The sequence below is a fragment of the Sceloporus occidentalis genome, unplaced genomic scaffold (assembly GCF_023333645.1).
Source record: "Sceloporus occidentalis isolate IW3139 unplaced genomic scaffold, rSceOcc1.0.p SCAF_3, whole genome shotgun sequence".
Lineage (NCBI taxonomy): Eukaryota > Metazoa > Chordata > Lepidosauria > Squamata > Phrynosomatidae > Sceloporus > Sceloporus occidentalis.
In genome coordinates this window covers 247541108-247562487 of record NW_028316983.1, presented here as the reverse complement: position 1 = coordinate 247562487, position 21380 = coordinate 247541108, and the positions used below count along the sequence as shown (strand labels likewise).

At 41.9% G+C, this 21380-nt stretch overlaps 1 protein-coding gene across 3 annotated transcripts in view; it reads left to right on the top strand.

Moving 5' to 3' along the window:
• Positions 1–8270: 8270 nt before the first annotated feature.
• The window catches only part of ZC3H3 (zinc finger CCCH-type containing 3), a 321156-nt gene continuing 308046 nt past the window's right edge, over positions 8271–21380 (top strand). For all 3 annotated transcript variants that reach the window (XM_089518124.1, XM_089518123.1, XM_089518125.1), the window contains exons 1-3: positions 8271–8386; positions 10179–11529; positions 14709–14905. In XM_089518124.1, coding sequence (XP_089374250.1) covers positions 8341–8386; positions 10179–11529; positions 14709–14905 — 1594 coding nt within the window. In that variant the 5' untranslated portion in view covers positions 8271–8340. The remainder of the gene's footprint in view (positions 8387–10178; positions 11530–14708; positions 14906–21380) is intronic.

Genomic DNA, 21380 nt, shown 5'->3' with positions numbered 1-21380 from the left:
CTGCATCCTTTCAGAATCCTGGGTCTTTCAGTTTGCTGAGGCACTAGAGCTCTCTGGTTGGGAATTCTAAATTGTTGTTATTAACTGCTGCCAAATCAACTTTGACTTGGAATAATAGAACCCTAAAGTTGGACGAGACCCCATAGGACAGCCAATCTAACCCCTTCTGCCATGCAGAAGCATCCCCTGTTACAGATGGCCATCCAGCCGCTGTGTAAAAACTTGCAAAGGAGACCCCACCACCCTCCAAGGCAGCAGCGCCTCCCACAGTCACAAGCGTCAGGACGTTCTGTTGACATAGAATCTCTTCTCCTGTACTTTGCATCCATTACTCCATGTGCTATTCTCTGAAGCTGCAGAAAACAAGCTTGTTCCATCCTCAGAGTGTCATACAGATGTGCAGAATGGCTGAGCACAAAAACGGCAGACTCCTTAAATAAAGCTGAATGTCTACGGTTCTGTAATTCTATGTGCAACAAATCTGTAAGGTTACCAGTTCAGATTTCCAGGCCAAATCCTGAGATCTAGGGATCAAAAAGACTCATAGAATAGGAAGAGACCCCCCAAAGCCCCCCCATGACAGATGGCCATCCAGCTTCTGTTTGAAAACCTCCAAAGAAGGAGACTCCACCACGATCTCCAAGGAAGAAGTGTGTTCCACTTTCCAAGAGCCCTTACTGCCAGGAAATTCTTCCTAATGTTGAGCTGGAATCTCTTTTCCTGCAGTTTGCATCCATTGTTCTGGGTACCATTCTCTGGAGCAGCAGAAAACAAGCTTGCTCCCTCCTCAATGTGACATTCCTTCAAATATTTAAACAGGGCTATCATATCACCTCTTAACCTTCTCTTCTCCAGGTTAACATACCCAGTTCCCTAAGTCTTTCCTCATAGGACTTTATGGTTTCCAGACCCTTCACCATTTGGGTCACTTCTAGTAATGCCATGAAGCATTGTGCACTAAGTACCAACCAGAACCGACCACAGCTTGTCATTCAAACATCCACACAAACACACAGACAGAGAAAGAACATATTTTTCTTGTTGGAAAATTTAGACAGAAATCACCTCTAAAACAGGGCACATTTTGTGTAGCTGACTTATTCCTAGACAGAAGATGGATGCAGGGCAGAGTAGAAGGTGAGTCCAGGGAGGAAGGAGGAAGCAAGCTAATTAAATGCATAGATCCTTTGTAAATTGCAGCAACCAAGCAATGATGCCTTGCAAACTGTAGCAAGGTGAGCTGGAGATCTATACCTAGCCTTTCCTCTTACCTGGAGCTGAGCCCACCAATACTGGAGAATGTGTGCCTTGATCTTACGACCGGAAAAAACTTGTAACAGCTGGAGACTCAGGGCCAAGCCCTGAGATCCAATAGCCTTATATATGCCGCCTCGAACAATTTGGAGAGGTGGGATAAAAATACATTATTATTATTATTACATATGTCTCCCAATCCTGGATCTCGGCTTCCCTCATCTCTAACAACAAAACTTCTTTTCCTAGAGCTGAGAGCGACAGAAAACTAGGCAGTTCTTTATGGATGAGTAAAAGTTTTGAAAAACTTTTCTTACCAGGGAGGGGAGATTCTGCTTTAACTCTTCAAGAGGGGAAAACGAAATGATTCCCAAGAGGGCAAATGAAATTTCAAATTGGTTTTTCTGCTGATAGCAGCAAGAACTCCGGAGCGTCTGCCTGAGGGAAGGAGGCGTCATTTGGGTTACGGGAAGAAAGCCTCTTCTTGGAGAAGGAGCTGCGTGTCTGCAGTCCCTATGGAAGGAAGGGTTGCTTTCATTTGCCAGATGGGCCTCCTATTTTCTTGGTTATAGGCAGGAGGACAACTGCTTGGGGATGGAGGTATTGAAATAAATGCAAAGTCCGCTAGCTACCAGTTCTTTGCAGTGGCTGTGCTCAGAAGAACATCATGGAGATCAGTCAAAAACATGTACGTATTCTACATATCTGGAGCAAGTCTGTCTATGACAGTCTGTATAGTGTAGGGGTTAAGACTGTCGGACTAGGACTCCACCAGACCAGGGGTCAAATCCTTGTTCAGCCATGGAAACCCGTAGGGCCACTTTATGCTAGTCACACACTCTCAGCCTCCAAAAAAGGCAATGACAGACATTCTCAGAAGAAATTTGGCCAACAAAACCTAGGAAGAAGAGTGTGGCTTAGGGGTTCAGGTGACTGACTAGGACTCCAGGAGACCAAGTGTGCATCTACATGTAAAAATAATAGAATTTGACACCACTTTAAGTGCTGTGGCTCCATCCTATGGAACCCTGAGATCTGTAGTTTCACAAAGTCTTTAACCTTCTCTGTCTTCCAATGCCTCACAAAACTACCATTCCCAGGATGCCATAGGATGGCACCATGGCAATTGCGGTGTTGTCAAACTGCATTATTTCTACAGTGTAGATGCATGCATCCCAGTTTTTTGACTCCCCGGCTCATCCATGGGAACCCGCTGGGTGACCTTAGGCAAGTCCCACTGTCTCAGCCTTAGAGGAAGGTAATCGCAAACCTCTGAACAAACCATGTCAAGAAAACCCTACAATAAGGTCATCTTAGGGGCCTCATGAATTGGAAATGACTTGAAGGCACACAGCAGCAACAAAGACTATCTACAGCAGGAGTGACCAACAGTGTTGGGCCCAAGATTTCTTCTCCTGGAAATCATAGGAGGCCAAATGTAGTGCTAGAAATGCCTCTCACCCCTTGCATAAAACAAAACAAAAACCCCAAGTGCCATCCATCCCTTTCCCCAAGGCAGTTTGAGAACAAATATACATACGGCTAATAACACAGAAAAGTGGAGAATAAAACATTACTAAAATAACAGCAACATTTAAACCATTTACTATATTGCTTTATAACAGTAGAAGTCCAGTGTAATATGTGTTGAAAAACAGAGGTTTTTCAAAATGTTTAAACACGACAGAGGTGCCTGTGACCAGTTTCAAATGGGCAAATCCCCATTACTTGGGCCCCTTCGCATGGCACATTTATAGCAGCACTGATTCCATTTTAAATGTCATGGCAATTTTCTATGAAATCCTGGGATTTGCAATTTAGGAGGGGTGTTTAGAAATCTGAGTGAGGGGCTGACTTGGCCTGCCATCATATTCCCCATCACTATGTACAGATACTAGAGCTGGACAATGAAGAAAGCAGATAGGAAGAAAATCAATTCATTTGAGAAATGGTGCTGGAGAAGAGTGCTGTGGATGGCCAAGAAATACCAACAGAGATGTTCTCCAAGAAGACAAACAAATGGGCTCTTGAACAGATCAAGCCTGAACTCTCCCTGGAAGCCAAGATGATCAAACTGAGGCTGTTGTCCTTTGGCCACATCATGAGAAAGCACGGCTCACTAGAAAAGACAATGATGCTGGGGAAGGTAGAAGGTAATAGAAAGAGAGGAAGACCGCATGCTAGATAGATAGGCTCAACCAGGGGCCTGAATGGCAGCACCTAAGCAGAGCAGTGGAGGATGGGGTGGGTTGGGGCTGGACAAGATGCGAAAGTACTGTATAAAGATACACAACTGAGCACTAAAGTTAGATTCGTCAAGCCATCGTATTCTCCATCGCCATGTTTGGATGTGAGAGCTGGACAATGAAGGAAGTGGATAGGAAGGGAATCAATTCATTTGAGATGTGGTGCTGGAGAAGAATGCTGAGGATACCGTGGATGGACAAAAAGACAAAGAAATGGATCCTAAAACAGATCAAGCCTGAACTCTCTCTGGAAGCCAGGATGATCAAATTGAGGTTGTTGTACCTTGGCCACATCATGAGAAGGCATGAATCATTGGAAAAGACAATAATGCTGGGAAAGATGGAGGGAAGTAGAAAAAGAGGAAGACTACATTTCAAATGGATGGACTGCTGACCTGGCTTTGCAAGACTGGAGCAGGATAGTTGATGACAAGGTGTCTGGGAGAATGATAGTCTCTTTCTTTGGAGGCTTTTAAAAAGAGGCTGGATTTATTTACTTATTTCAGTTCCTTTGTATGCTGCCTTTCTCCCAGTAAGGACCCAAGGTGGCTCACAGACAAAAACATTTTAAAATCTCAATAAAATTCAAAACAACTAAAATCATCTACACACAATATAAAATCTCATAAAAATATTAAAAAGTTAAAAGCATAACTAAAACACACCTACTCTATAAAAAACCCCACCCCGATATGAATTATATATCAATACAATTGATATTATTGATATCAATATGATTAATACGGTCATCTGTTGGGAGTGCTTGGATTGTGTCTTCCTGCATGGCCAAAGGCAGTTGGACTCAGTGACCCTTGGGGTCCCTTCCGAATCTAGGATTCTCGTTTTGGGGCAAAGGCTGATATAAATCCAACAAACAAACAAACAAACGGATTTTAGGATTTTGTACTAAAGATTTGGCTCTTCTCTGAAAGGTGCTCTCTGACACAGATGAGCCAAACATCTGTGTGGTAGTTTTTTGTGGGTTTTTGGGTTATGTAGCCATGAGTTCCTGATGCTTCTCCAGGACTTGGCCACATAACCCCAAAAACCCACAAAAAACTACGGATGCCGGCCATGCAAGCCTTTGGCTTCACACCTGTGTGGGTGTTTCTGAGATTCCTAGAGGGTTGCTCCTACCACAATCCCCCCTTGGAGTAAAAACCCCAATGCTCTTTGCAGCTGTCAGCCAGGCTTCTGCTAGTCTCTTCCGCTCCCCTCCTTTTCTGGATCTGCTCAATCTGCTGGCTCAGCCCTTTGCCAAGTTGAGCATTTTTGCTCTTCTCAGCAAACGGGGGACTCCTGCAGCCTGAACCCAAACTGATGAGTTTTGGTTTCGGATGTGTGAGTGAGTTAATTGGGTCCTAGCGCAGGCTCCTTGCAAGATTCATCGTTCTGGGAGAGGCTGAACTCATTAGGAGGATTAGCACTGGCTTCTTCCAAGCCAAATGAGACAATTTAATGTTCCTTAAGCATGTCACCTTCCCGAGGGCATGTTCTCTCGTACATCCTTCTCACCAACACACAAAAAGCCTCCATGCTCTTTTAAAAATGGTCCCCCCTCCTACACACACCTTGCGTCGCTGAATTAGACTCACAAAGTGGGTGTCATTACAACAGCAGCATTGGTAGCTGTCAGTAAGTGTCAGTGAATTCCTGGAAGGCTGTGTGCACGTGGGTGTGTGCGCATTTGTGTGTGCAATGTGTTTTTAAACATGCGCCTTCCATTTGTGCCAAATGTTTTCTAAAGGTTTGTATTGGCAGAGGAAGAGAAATCTTGCAGCTGCTGCTGATGTTGGTGGTGAGGACACAGCATAAAGGTAAAAAAGGCATATTGAAATATGGTCAAAATTTGTCCTTGTTTTTGTGTCCTTGTTGTGACCCTAAGGTGAAATTATCACAGGGTTTGCCTAGCCTTCCTCTATGGCTGAGAGAATGTGACTTGCCCAAGTGGGGCAAATAATGACATGTTCTTGGTGGGTTTTTCGGACTATGTGGCCACGTTCTAGAAGAGTTTATTCCTGATGTTTCGCCAACAGCTGTGGCTGGCATCTTCAGAGACCTTTCTCTGAAGGTGCCAGCCACAGATGCTGGTGAAATGTCAGGCATGAACTCTTCTAGAACATGGCTACATAGCCTGAAAAACACACAAAAACTATGGATGCTGGCCATGAAAGCTTTTGACTTCACAATGATGACATGGCTGAGCAGGAATTTGAATCCATGGAAGATCTGTGAGAATTCATCCTAGATAATGAGAAACTTGAAATAGTGACAGAGCATGCATACTTTGGATAAAACATTGATCAGAATGGAGACTGCAGCCAAGAAACCAGAAGAAGTTTAGGAATGGGAAGGGCAGCTATGAGAGAACTAGACATGATCTAAAAGTGCAAAGGTATAGAATCACAGAGTTGGAAGAGACCCCAAGGGCCATCCATTCCACCCCATTCTGCCATGCAAGAGGACAGCATCCAAGCCCTCCCAGGGACAGAGGGCTATCCAGTCTCTGATTAAAAACCTCCAAAGAAGGAGATGCCATGACTCTCCGAGGCAAGATGTTCTTCCTAATGTTGAGTGGAGTCGCTTTTCCTGGAGTTTGCATCCATTGCTCTGTGTCCTGTTCTCTGGAGCAGCAGAAAACAAGCTCTGAACTCTGAACACTGGACGTTATCAGACAAGGGAAATTGGAAGTATAACCCAATGGCAATCTGAATGCAATTATGGGGTTTCACGTTATTGCGTGATAGACTACCACGCACACATTCGGACAATGGCATGCTATCTTCGGGCAATGGGAAGCCAGTTCAAATGCAATTCGCATTCACGTAAATTTGCTGAACTAGCGAATTCACATAAATGCGTTGTGGCCCCACTTTCTTTTCATTTGAAATTCCTCACATGTGATAAAGTCCAGCTGTAACTCTGAACACTACAGTTAGGTAGCATCCAAACCGCTGTATTCCTCATCCCTATGTATGGCTGCCAGAGCTGGACAGTAAAGAAAGGGGATAGGAAGGAAATCAATTCATTTGAGATGTGGTGCTGGAGAAGAATGGTGAGGATGTGGATGGCCAAAAAGGCAAACCAATGAATCCTTGAACGGATCGGTCTGAACTCTCCCTGGAAGCCAGGATGATTAAACCGAGGCTGTCATGCTTTGGACACATCATGAGAAGGAATGACTCATTGGAAATCCCCCCAATAATATTAGGAAAGGTGGAAGGCAGCAGAAAGAGAGGAGGACCAGATGGACAGACTCAGCCAAGGAGAGGCCACTGGCCTGAGTCTGCAGGACCTTAGCAGAGCGGTCAACGGACTTGGAGACGTCTCCTCAAAGGAGGCGCAAAGGCAGTTAACAACGACAAGGACTCCAGAGTCTTACTCCAACAACCCAAAGCACTACAGTCTGGAAGCTCAGCTCTGAAAGACAGCGGATTGTCACAGCTATTAGAAGCAAGAGTGTCCAATTGGCAATCTTTTCAAGTGGTGGATGCTTGAATCCGTGGATAAAAAGTCCATGGATAAGGAGAGCAGACTGTATACACACATATTAATATATACACACACATATATAGAAGCTAGTAGAGACAGGGCTTTATCACATGGCTGTCACATGTATGTATATGCGACACATGTATAATGTGCATTTTGGGCTGTCCCCATAAAGGTATCCCTGTTTTGTGGATGATGGATGTTACAGGCAGGCATTTAAAGCAGAGGGTTTTTAAAGCAAGGGCTGTATTGTTGTAAAGCACTTTTTAGCATTTTTATATGTACTCTTCTTTGTAACTGTATTTTATTCTTTTAACATTAAATTTGTTTTAATATTGTAATAATAATTACAATAATATTGTAATAATTTATTTCTATTTTAATAATGTACAATTTTTGTATGGTTTTAATTGTACTGTTGTTGTTTTTTTAACGTTGATCTGGGTCTCAGTTTTGGAAAAAGGGGGGATATAAATAAATATAGTAATATATACAGACACACATCTTTACACATATACCCACACAACACACACACACACACATATATATACACATATATACACATATATGTATACTATGTATATTTGTATACTATACTATAGTATACAATATAATTGTTATGTATAAGATAATTATATATATATATATAAAATAATGTGTATATAAAATAATAAAAATATAATATAAAAGAACTATATTATTATAATCTTATATATAAATAATGTGATATATATATAAGATAATAATATTGTTATATTTTATCTTATACAGTATACATATTATATATATATATATATATATATATATATAATTATTAACATTATATATAGTATACATAATAGTATATACATATAAATTATAATATTTATATATATAATATGTGCATGTATGTATATGTATATATATGATAATAATATATATACATAACAGATACACACACATAATATATATGTAAAATATATGAGTGTAAATAAATAAATAAATAATAATAATGTACTTTACTGTAGAGCCAGTTACACAGATATCCCTGGAGAGTTTATCAAGATGTTATGTTTTAACAAAATACAACAATAAAATAAGCCTTCACCATAAACATCTGAAAAAGTGAAAGCTCAGAGAAGGCAACCTAAAACTGCAACTGAAAGGAAGGAAAGAAGGAGAGCCGGAAGGTCGGCGCGTGCGGCAGCGTCTACTTCTTTGCGTAGCTCTAAGTGCCGGCGCGCGGGGCGATGACGTACGCGGAAGAAGACGAGTCCCGCGGCGCGGAGGTGACGTCACGGCGAAGGAATTGGAGGCAGGCAGAGGGGCAGGGAAGGAGTCCGTCGTTCAGTCACTCTGCGTCTGGAGGATGGAGGAGAAGGAGCAGCTCCGGCGCCAGATCCGCCTCCTTCAAGGTGAGGGGCCTGGGCTGGACTCAGGCGCCCCTGGCAGTGAGAGGCCTCGGGCAGCCAGGCACGCTCTCTCGGCCTCAGAGAGTGGCCCCGGCTGTGGCAGAAAGCCCCTCTGGACCAGCCTTGGGAGGACTTCAAGGCACACAGGGACAAGGGGCCTTTTACAGTGTGTGTGTGTGTGTGTATACACACAGACATATGTATTACAATATATATACATATATATATATATATGTATAGAATCATATAAATATATGTAAAGATATATATGATAACATATATTTATATATTATCATATATTTATATGATTCTGTGATCTACAATATATAATTTGTGAGGGAATGGGGCATAGTATATAATTTCTATATAGTGTGTGTATATATATATATATATATATATATATAATTTAATTTATATATATTACAATATATATATTTATATATATGATTCTACAATATGTAATTTGTGGGGGAATAGGGCATAATATATGATTTCTACTATATATATATATATATATATATACAGTACTGTATATAATTTCTATGTATATTATAATATATATATATATATATATATATGATTCTACAATATATAATTTGTTGTGGAAATGGGGCATAATAGGTTAATTATACAAATAAATGGGATAACAAGAACAGCAACAGCTCCTTGGATCCCATTTTGGGGGAAAGGAGACATATTGTTGTTATTGTTATTTTGTTATTATTATTATTATTATATTTATTTGTATCCTGCTCTTTCCCCCAGAACTGGAACTCAGAGCGGCTTCACAATATTTTAAAAATGATACATTTAAAAACATAGAAAAGGCAATATGTTAAAACAGAATTAAATCGTTAGAATAGTAAAACAGATTACTTATTAAAAGAGTAAAAGTAAACATTGTTTTAAAAAGCCTGATAGAAAGGTCATCAATCGATCAATTAGTCAGTGCATTTGTGGTATGCTTTCAGTTGGGCGTTGGGCTATGACTCTGGAGATCAGGCTTCAAATCCCAGTTCAGCCACAAAACGCACTGGGAGACCTTGGGTAAGTCACACTTTCTCAGCCTCAGGGGAAGCCAATGGCAAACCTCCTCTGAGCAAATCCTGCCAAGAAAACTAAATGATAAACTCACATCAGAGGCACCGTAAGTCAGATGCGACTTGAAGGCACACAACAACAACAACCACTCACCACAATATTACTGCGGCTGTCTTGGTAACTGTTTACATTTTGTTACCTTGATTTAAATGTGGCTTCATTTCGGGTGGATCAGATTATGGCTTCTAATTTGTTTGTTTATTTATTTCATTTGTATGCTGCATTTCTCGCAGAAGGGACCCAATGAATGGGATTGCATTCTGCCAAAATGTCTCTATGGTGTTGTTGTTGTTATTATTATTATTATTATTATTATTATGTTTATTACATCTATTTGTATAGTGCCATAGGCTTTACATAACAGCTTTACAAAGGAGAGAGAAAACAACAATCCAAAATAGGAACAAAACCCTGCCTACGGTGCACAATCCAAAACCACAAACAAGATTATAAAGTTAATAAAATATTACTGTAACAAAGCTAAAACAATACTGTAACAGTGTAAATTAAAATACAAATAATATGTCATGAAATATGCAGTCATAAAATCAAGACGAAAGTTGGAAAGCTGGAAAGTATGGATGGATATTCTGATTTAGCCACAATATGTATAGTTTACAGCGGGGGGGGGGGGGGAGGTTCTGGGTTGTTTGAAGATATGACTAACAGTGGCATTTGCCTGTTTTCCTTTTAGGTCTCATCAACGACCATAAAAACGTTCATGGGAATGCACCGGTTCCCCCGCCTGCCACTCGCTGGATGAATCCCAGACCTGCCTTTACCAACCCAGGTGGATTCTCAGCTCAATATTCCCAGCAAACGCAGAGAGATTTCCCACCTTGCCAGACCACTGCCAGTGCTTGGAGAAATAAATATTCTCTTGTCAACATACCTCCACGACCAACACTTTCTTCAGGGAGCAGTGTTTCTGCTAGTGCTTCGCGGACTACTCTCAGCCATGCCAGCAGTGAGGCACCTGAACCACAGCAGATGCTTTCTCAAAGAAACCGAGGCCCCAAGGTGGATGGTGACATTGTTCGGGTGCAGGGTGCTTTGGCAGCAGGCAGTACTACTGTCCCAAAGTCCCAGTGGGGTTCTTCAGCAGCATTAGGGGCCCCTGCTGCTTCTCAAGGGAGTGTAAGCAGCAGTACTTCATCTTCAAAGGTTGACTTAAAGGAGAGGAAAGAACAGCCATATTTATTGGATTCCAAAACTATTGCTAGGAATAGGGATGGTGGTGATGCTCCTACTGTGTCTCAGAAAGCACCTGTGACTGAAAAAGCAGTCCAGGGTGTGTCACAACTTGCCCCCAGCTTGTGTAGAACTATCAGTGAGAATGCTGTCACCTTGAAATCTGAGCCTCAACAGCCTTTAACTGCTTCTGATCATGACTCGGGTTACCTGCCAAAGAGGAAGACACCAGCATCACAGCTACCATCTCTGCACAGTTCACAACAACTCCCTGCAATGAAAGGCAAGCTCAACCCCTCTATTGTATGTACCAAGTCAGCTTGGGAAGCATCTTCAATGGTTGGAAAGGCTCCCTCTGAGAAAAAGCATACAGTACCTGCTGTCCAGAAACCTCCGGCCTTGCCAAGCTCTATCAAATCTCCAAGGTTCAGGAAAGCCAACTACACATGGGTGGCAAACCCGAGTAAATCCCCTCAAACTGTGAAAAAAACCTCTGAGAATGTGCGCAAAGTTCCTGTGAGTTCAGGGGCAGCTGCCAAGCAGCCAAGGGGAGACTTGGGGGCAAAGCAAAAGAAATCTGGACTTAATTCGAAGCTTGGGATTTCCTCCAGCCAATATAAATGGAAGGCATCCGGTCTTCAGTCTCCTCCTTCCACGCTTGCATCGGCGTTCACGTGGCGGCGCAAGGGTTGTGATGGGGCCGGAGTCTCTCCCCATGTGGGAGCCAGCACATCCCTTCAAACAGTGAGGCGGGTGCCTCTTGGTCATGGGAACCCCAGGCCATTCTTTGGAAATACTGGCTTTTACAAATTGAAAAGCCGGACTAAAATCATCAGGAGAAAGGGAAATGCCTGGTAAGGTTATTGATTCTGTTGTGTATTAGGGCCAGAGGCCATTCAAGACTCTTCCTGCTGTTATCTTTCTCACTCTAGTTGTGCATCTGAAGCAGTGGCCTACACTGTGAAGCAAAAAGGCTTTTCTTTCTTTGTCAAATTTGGGATGAGTGCTATCAGGCTAGGGAAGACAGGTTCCTATGACCCCTATATCTGTGACACTTAGATTAGATTTCTGTTAAAAAAAGGGGGGGGGGAATCTTACCCACCCTCTCCCTAAGGCCCAAGGCAGGATTCAACATAGATTAAACCACATAAAACCATTTAAACACTGTTAAAAACACTAAAAGCACATAAGCATAGGACACATTAAAATCCTCCAACATTATTTATTTATTTATTTATTTATTTAGTACTGTAGATTTGCACAGCGCTGTACATAAAAACAATAAATATAAAAGAGTATAAATTAAAATACCCCAATGTAAAATTAATAGTTTAAAATCATCTGGGTAGACCTGCCAGCAGAGATAAGTCTTTAATACTCTTTTAAATTCAAACAGCATATTTAAGGGTTGAATGGCAGGTCATTCCTGGAAGGTCATTCCATACTTTAGGGGTGGTCAGTAAAAAAAAGTCCTCTAGGTGACAGTTGCCAGTCTAGTCCTGGCTGGCTGAAGTAAGTGTAAATGAAGTAAATGTCCCTCAGAGGACCTGAGTGTACAGTCTGGATTGTACAATTTTATAGTGATATACATGTGCTTAACACACATTCATGCATTTTTACAAATGAAGTGTAAAGGGGCTGTACTTTAGCCCCTTGTGACCTGTCCAAAATCTCCTTCTCCTGCAGCTGTCAAGGTCCCTAATACAGTGGAATAGCATGAAGGCCATCGACCAAGCAGCAGGTACAGCTTCTTGTCCCCACTGCAGTTTACTAGAGAGAGGAAGAGGAATGAGGCTGTTAGTCTCTTTCATCTCTTTCTAGTGAACTGCTGCAGGGGTCAGAGGCAGTTCCTGCTACTCAGTCCCATCTCTCCCTTCATGGACTCCTTTCATCATCCTCATGAGATTGGGTAGCTGGAGGAACAGAGCTCTGTGTGTGGCTCTCACCTTAAGTGTGTATCAGTGCAATGACAAGCAATGACATTTCATGACCATCAGTAAAGTCATGGCTACTATGGTGGGATCCAGTGGCAGAGCTAGAAAAATATTTCCGAAACCTTTAAAGTATCAGATTCAATTATTTATGAGTTATGAGGGGTAACTGGATTTTTCCATGCTGGGAGAAAGGCAGGATACAGATCAAATCAAATAAACAAAAATAAATAAATACATTCGCCAGCCTGAAGGTATATTTTCCTGGGGAGTGCCTATTTAAGCCTGTATCATTTCAGAATGTACTTACAGGTTGAGTTTCCCTTATCCAGAATTCCAAATTCTGAAATATTCCAAAATCCAAAAGTGTCTCTATTGGTGGCTGAGATAGTGACATCTTTGCTTTCTGATGGTTCAGTGTTCACAAACTTTGTTTCATGCACAAAAGTATTTAAAATATTGTGCATGAAATTACCTTCAGGCTGTGTGTATAAGGTGTATATGAAACATAAATGGATTTCATGTTTAGACTTGGGTCCCATCTCCACAATAATCTCATTATGTGCATGCAGATATTCCAAAAACTGAAAAACTCTGAAACCCAAAACACTTCTGCTCCCAAGCCTTTTGGGTAAAGGAAACTCAGTCTGTAAGGGGATTGTGTGTTGGAATGTTTCCCCCTCAAGAGGCAAAAATCCTTCTGGGCCACAGGGTGAAGGAGCGCAGCCTGGGCTTTGCTCTGAGATGCTTACTTCCCATGCTCCGGTATGTCTTTTGTTCTCTAATTGGGCCAGATCCAAACAAGTGGTCTTTTGCTTGTCTTCTGAAACCAGGCTTTGTAATCCTGGCACATCTTCTGTTTCTTGTCTCTGGTCTCTAATCCCCAACCTGCATTCATGTAGTTGTTTGCCTGTTTGATTCCACCTTGGACCATTGAAAACATTGCATCAGAATTTGCAGAATTAGGTGCTGCCCCAAGAATCTAGTTTCCAGTTAGTTGATGGTAACAATGTTGTTGTTGTTATTTTGGTTAGCTTTCCATGGTGGAGGTCAGTAGATATCTGTGCTTACCTTCCATTTTGCTCACTGCTGGGCTATTTCTCATGTAATGTGCACCAGGATTGTACTATATACTGGACAGAATGAGTTCTGTGGTCCTGGTTTATTGGACTTTGACCATGCTGGGTGAAATGAAAGGTCTGCCTAGTCAAGCATTCTGTTCATACAGAGTCCACCTATTTGACCATGGGGAGCTCATCAGCAGAACATGAATGCAGTTGCACTTTCCATCTCACTCTCCCTGTCAACTCTTATACAAAGGAATACTGCTTCCGCCTGAGGGCCAGCATGCTGTAGTGGTTTGAGTGTTAGACTAGGACTCTAGGAGACCAAGGTTCAAATCTCTGCTCAGCCATGGACAAATCACACTCTCCTAGCCTCAAAGAAAGGCAATGGCAAGTCACCTCTGAATAATAAATCTTGCCATATAAACTCTATGACAGTATTGCCATAAGTCAGTGTCAGCTGGAAGATACATAACAACAGTAAGAACAATGGCAACAGCCTCTTCTACTAGAGGCAATATATAGACATGCAGACTAGTAGCTGTTCAGAATCCGTTCTTCCATTAATTTTTCCAGTTCCCCTTTTAAAGCCATCAAAGTTTTTAGCCACAGCTGTGTTTTGGGCCAGTGGGTTCTACAGTTTAACTTTTTGCTAAGTGAAAAAATACTTCCATGTATCTGTCTTATGCTTCACGCTATTTAGCTTTAGTGGATGATCCTGGGTTCTGGTATCCTGAGAGAGAAAGAGAGAAACCAATACCTGTTTACTTTCTCTGTATGTTTTCTCTCTATATGACAGGTCAGGAAAAAGAAGAGGTCACTGGGCAAAACCCCTTGGTGCTGTGGATGTATTGGATTCTGCTTCCCATGTGATTTGGTTGCACTGAAATGTTTGCGCAGCAGCATGGAGATTGGAGCATTTTTTAAAAATGGTAGTCCTTGAGCTTTGAGTTCCTATGAATATGTTCCTGTTCCCAGATACAATGTGGTACCAAATGAGGATTGCCATCTTCATCACTGTCTTTATCTTCTTTGCAGCTCCCCGACTGAAAAGAGGAACGCTGGCTTCTCCACCATGGTCTTAAAAAGCTGCTATACTCTCAGGAAAAAGAATTCCCCGCGGGGAAGGTCCTCACCCACAGGCAGGAGATCTGGGACTAAAGGCCTCATACAGATTGGCAAGCACAGGCTGCGTCGACTGCCAGCCTCTCGCACCCATGCTTTGGCCAAGGAAGGTAAAGTCAGACTTGGAAATGTACTCCTTTGGTTTATTTCTTTCACTGTTATTACTGTTGTTTCAACTGATACCTGTTCTAAAAACTGCAAGGGAGGTTTGTGCAGGCTGCTGATGTGGCTAGGGGGAGCACATTGCAGGTCAGCTCTATTTGAAGCTTTGTGACCCCTTTCTTGTGAGGGTCACAAGGCTCTTTTATCCAGGGAGAGGCAACTGCAGAGGAGTCAGGATACATAAAGAGGAATGCAGCAATGTGATTGGAAATGACATCACATCCTTTTTTATTCTAGGAATTGGCTGAGTCCTGGCTGACTTTTGATTTGAGGGTGGTTTGGAGGTTGGTGGAGGCAAGGGACACACACACACTGACAACTCCAGTGGATGGTGCTTAAATGTTTTGGTTGGAAATTTTGGATAAAAAAAAAAGAGAAGCGAGGTTTGAGAGCTTCAGGGGTCACATAATCTGGTCTGTATGTGCCCCACAGACTGCACTTGCCAACCCTTGATACTCCCAAAATGGATTGTGGTAGCACATCTTGGGATGCTGACCTGTTCACTACCATCTGGGGCCAAGGTGATGAGGGAAGGTGAGGAGAGAGAGAGAGAAGCTCAAGTCTTGGTGGGAGAGCAATGTATGGGGAGGATCTCTGTTACTGGACAGCACAACACAGATGCAGCTGTCTGCTTGCTCTTCCACTGGCCCTCTTGTGCATATCCCCAGGGCCAAAGGAAGGCTGCCATCAATGGCAGCTTTTGGTCCCTGCTTCCCACAAAGTGCTGCAGAACTAAGCTCACACATGCCATCCTGTCTCTCTTGTTTCCCTTGGCAGCAATGAGCATGTGTCTGCAGAGGGCAGAAGCTGAAGTTTGTCTTTCTCTTGGTGTTTCTTGTCACTGCCGGTCTCAAAGGATTTACGATTGTGATGGCCCTGCTGTTTGCTGCTGATCACAATGCTGAAGTTCAGTGTCATTTTCTAAAAAAAGTTCTTTTTTTGTAGGACAGTTTAGAGGAATGAAAAAAGGGGCTGGGGGTGCAGGCCACACTTTTTTTCCTCCTTGAGCTAGTTGCATGGGGTTATTCCTAGCAGGTTGGCAGCATGAGCCTCCTGGGTGGCCTTTTCAGCCAAGCTGAACGGTAATTTGGTTTGTTTGAGTGTTTGGTGCCTTTGCTTCATCAGTCATTTATCAACATCCCTCCTGCTGCTACAGTTGTATCCGTGAGTTACTGTTCAATACGTTTTTTATGGAAGCCTCTTGTGTATCTCTCATGCATTTCCCTTGAGAAGATGTGGATTCAGTAGCTGCTTTCTCTAAGCATTGTGCATGGATGCGAACCACAATTTTGATTAGGATGTCAGAATAGGACAATGGAAACCTGTTTCATATCCACCCTTGGATCATCTGAGCACACTTGTCCGGTCCAATTTAAGATTAAGGAATATGTGCGGAGGACGAAGTACCATTCCCATTGGTGCCGCTAAATTAAATACGATGGGTGTTATATTTTGTTACTCAGGTGAAGCATGTGCTCTAGCTAAAGATGAGGTGATGTGTTCAGAGTAACTGAATCTTTTTTTTAATTGAATTATTTTATTGACAGATGAATTCACATAATTATTAAACATCATAACATCCAAACTTATTGACATATGAAGTCTGCTCCCTCCACCTACCACTCTTCACACCCAACCACCGCAACACAACCAACTTTGTGACACTTGAAAACGACTCCCAGTTTTTAATCTTTCAGTTTAATTTGTCACTTGGTTACATTTCCTCTTAATATATACCCCAAGTTACAATATACTTCTACATGTCGATAAATAAAAAAACTACTTAAATGTCAAAACCTGCCAATGTTGTCAATCTTTCTGTTTCTTGGAAATGCCTCAGAAATGGACCCCAGTCTTCTATAAGAGTACTTGAATCTTAAAACATTATTCTGTTGGGTTCTTTTGAAACTTGGGGAATTCTAAAAGCCAGTGGGAGGCATTTTGTGGGGTTGTACTTCAGAAAGAAAGAGGTTTTTTAAAAAATCTAGCTTTTTGAACTAAAAAACTTCCCCCCAGACAGCTCAGGTAGATGTTCGATTTGTCTTGGGTTTTTAATTTGTGTAATGAAGACAGTATATCATTAAAATTTTTGAACAGTTGTGTGCAAATAGTATATCTATCTTGTCAGTGTGATGTGGTGGTCTTGAGCTGCACTGAATAACCTTGGGCAAGTCACACTCTCTCAGCTTCAGAGGAGGCAGCTGCAAACCTTTGAAGAAGTCTTGCCAAGTAAACAGTGTGCCTTAGGCACACAATGAATAACAGCACAACAACTGTTTCAGTATGTACAAATGTGCCATACGTATAATTTGCCTTGTCCTTCTGTGATTTGGTCCTCTGAAATGGAGGAAATGGAGTGTGGATATGACTTTCAAACCTGGAAGCTTTTGCTTTCATTCCAGACTCTGTCACAGGCTCCCAGTGCAACTTTGGCAGACTCATTTGCCAGCTTTTTCTGCATCTGTAAAGCAAGAATGATCTGCTTTTATGCCAATGGACTGCAAGATATCAGAGAAACCAGTTAAGTGAACTGGAAAGCTGGTGGCTTGAGGGATCATCTTTTCCCATATGTCCTTTCCTGGCCAGTGGTGTTGGTCCTTTTTTGAGTTGTTTCTTTTTGAATCAAGGCTAGTTAGTCTAGGAAAAGCTCTCTGTTGGCTTTGGAAGGTTTTTTTGGCAAAGGAGGAACATCAGATTCAGTGAGCTGGAAATTCAGTAGAGCCTTTATACCTAAGGCTGGAGGTCTATCAGTGGATGGCTGACCAATTTCTCTGGGCCACCAATGTCTGCTATTGTTTAATGTGTTTTGCAAAGAATGACTGATTAAGGTGGATCTCATGTTGTGTGATTTATTTTAAGACTTTAATCTAATTGATAATTCTTTCAAGCATGTACGCTGGGCGTTTGGTATCTCCTGGGGTATCCCTCTGGGAACCAAAATCTGTGGATGCTCAAGTCCTAATTATATGCATTGGGGAAGTAGAATGGTACCCCTTATATAAAATGACAAATGTATGGTGGCCTCATTAATTTCATAGGGTTTTCTAAGGAAGGACTACTCAGAGGTGGTTCTGCCAGTTCCTTCCTATTCCTCTCAAATAGAGCTCACAGCACTTGTATTCCTTGGCAGTCTGCCATCCAAGTACTCACCAGAGTGGGTCCTGCTTACCTTCCAAGATCACCCTTACAAGATATATTTCAATTCAAAGACATGGCCTTGTTAGTCTGGAAAATCAGTATGGAAGGGGAGCACCTTTGAGAGCAACTGAAAGAAAAGAATTGGTAGCATGAGCTTTCGTAGACTTGACCTTACTAAACATGCATCTGAGGAAGTAGGCTTAAGTCTATGAAAGCTCATACCACCAACTTCTTTCTTTCAGTTTGTCTCAAAGGTGCCACAAGATCTCTTTACATAAGGATATTTTTTGTTGTTTTTCAACATGATCTCCCAGATTTCTGTCTGAGTTATAGCAATGATTGGGATTCCTTTTCTGGAATCAAAATAAATATGGCATTCCTTCCTGTGTGTTGTTGTTTTTAATTAGGTTCCTTGCCTACAAATATCTAAAAATAGTTTAACATTGCAACAACTGGCTGTATTAAGCAGGCACTTGTCTTATCCAGGCATGCTGGGGAGCGTTAGCTCAGAATTTGTTAGCACCTGAGTAGTTTTCACTGTTTGTAAAAAAAGAAATAAAGCACATAATGGAATTTTAAAGGTGTTAATAAACCTCTACAGTATGTTGCTGGTTTTACAGCGTATGTTCTGAAAAGATGCTGAGATATGAATTGAGTCTCCCTTACCCAAAATCCAATATATTCCAAAAACTAGAACTTTTTTTTTAATGGGTGGCTGAGAAAGTGAGACGTTTGCTTTCTGACGGTTCATTGTGCACAGACTTCGTTTCATGCACAAATTCATTAAAAGTATTATATAAAATTACCTTTGTGCTATGTGTATTAAGTAAATATCAAACATAAATGGATTTTGTGTTCAGATTTGGGTTCCATCTCAAAGATATTGCATTACGTACATATATGCAAATATTCCAATATCCCAAAAACTCCAAGCTCCAAAACACCTCTGGTCCCAAGCATTTTGGATAAGGGAAACTCAACCTGTATAAGTACTGTTCCAAGTGATATCTTTTTTCCCCCAGGAACAAGTCTATATGGTCCTGTTCTTGTGTTCGTCTTTCCCATTCCTTAAGGCATGTCTGCATGGGACACCTGTATTTTTTAAGGCAGTGATTATATATGGAATTCCCTGAGAGTAAGTTAGCTTAATGTCTTAGCTTGTCCTGAAGCTGATTAAACACAGTTTCCCAGTTCAAATGAAATGGCAAATTGTGTTTATTCTGAGGCTTCCAGGTTAGATTGCTCATGTCTTGAAGAGAGAAGCAAATGGGGTTGCACATGTGAGTAACACCTCATTTCCATCTCCGCTTATCTAGTCAAGATATGATTGCTAGAACTGGACTGCTTTGATTTTCTCTCAGTGGTTGGATACCATGATAGCTGCGGGACCGATTTTGCCCTGTCCAGGCACTCCAAGGGCATTTTATTTAAACCTCCAAACACATTCTAGGGAGTTGGACCATTTATATCACATTATTCCCCCGTCCCAGGGCCATTTTCCTGATTACGTTTTGATTTTTTTTAAAAGCCTGGGCTATGATTGTTGGAGGGGGCACTAAAACATGACAAAATGTTCCCCCCCAGTATTCTCATTTTGGGAGGTTTGGGGACATAATTTGGTATGCCCCCCCCCCGTGGTGGGATGGTAGTGACCTGAAGTGCTTCCCCTGCCCAGTGCCTGGGGGGGGGGGGGGGGCTAATGCTGGTCTGTAGCCTCCCAAGAGTTGCTCATCCTTGGCTTGTGACCTGGGAGGCAAAGGGAAGTAGCAAAAATTAAATCTGATGATAGATCATGTGTACCTTTTGCGAATAAAAAAAAGGACCGGTGCCAAGAAGTATTTGAGATCATAGTGGGCAATATGTGGCCCATTGGCTGAAGTTGCCCTTCTCATCTGTTTTGTGTGCATAGCACAGGGCTCTCAAGGACACTGTGCCTAGTTTTCAGCCTAGAATTACATTTTTGGAATTCTGTGCTAGAAGAGGAGTTCATTCAATCAAAATATGTGCTCCCAGTACCCCTTACTTTGATATATCTAGGCAACTGGAAGTAGCTTCCCCCATTTTCAATTGCACTGATGCGTTTTGTAGGTAGGAGCAGCTTATTATTATTATTATTATTATTATTATTTTTAAAAGGCCAGTTTTTCTTTCCTTGCAAATATGGAAGATCATGTGTTCATTTGCATTCACAGAGACAGGAGAGTGTGTGAAGCATAGATGCCAGATTATTGGTTTTCACTGGATTATGTGAGATGGATGCAGCACAGTTTTACACCTTGGATTCCCTCCATGAGTGGAGATGCAGGGTTGCTAACTCCAGCCCCATGTCCACAAAAACATCCTTTATTGTATCCTCTGAACCCATCCATGAAGTCTTTCTGTGACCCTGTTTATCAATTTGGGTACAACTTTCATACACTTCAACTGTTTCACTTTGGTAGACAGTTCTAATTAATCCTCAGTCATTTCCCTTTCTTAGCTGTTTTTGAAAAGTCCCAGTTTCTCTTTTCCCCTCTATTTTCACCTTACTATAGCTCAGTGATTCCCAAATTTTAGTCCTCCAGGTGTTTTGGACTTCAACTCCCAGAAGCCCCAGCAACTTGGCCAATAGTCAGGGATTCTGGGAGCTGAAGTCCAAAAGATCAGGAGGACGAACGTTTGGAAACCACTTTGATGCAAACTTAGTTCAAACTGCAAAAGCAGTTTGCGGTCAATTTAACACAACAGGAGGGAGGGGAATCTTGCCCTTCCCTGGTGAGTCAGGCGAAAGCAAACTGCTGCAGCCTCTCCCAGCTTGTGTATTAATAACCTTTCCCATCTTGAACACACTCACATACGTCCTAGTTTTCATATGTGACATGTTCGCAGCTATGGACTTTTGTACAATGCGAAAGCTGGCAACTTTTGACTTCTGCAGTTGATGTTCTGGCTCCCATGCTGGCATTTCTGACTTTTAGGGTAGGATATCTGGGCTACTAGCCAAGTCGCAGGTATCCATCTTGGCACAGAGGTGGGCTATCAACAGCAGTATATGCAGCATGGTTCAAACCAGCTTCTGCTTCTAGCTCCCCCCCCCCTCCAGCTGGAGTTGCAAAATGCTATTTTGGGGTAAACTACTAACAGTAGACTGTCTTAAAATACTATCAACAAGCTACATTCTGACTGACTTAAGAGTTTTTTGTGAATCGAATAAGGAGTTTCAGCTTTTAAAATGTGACTTAAAGATACTTGAAATTACCTGAAAATTCATCCACAAGACGAATTTTTAACATGCATTTTTAACAT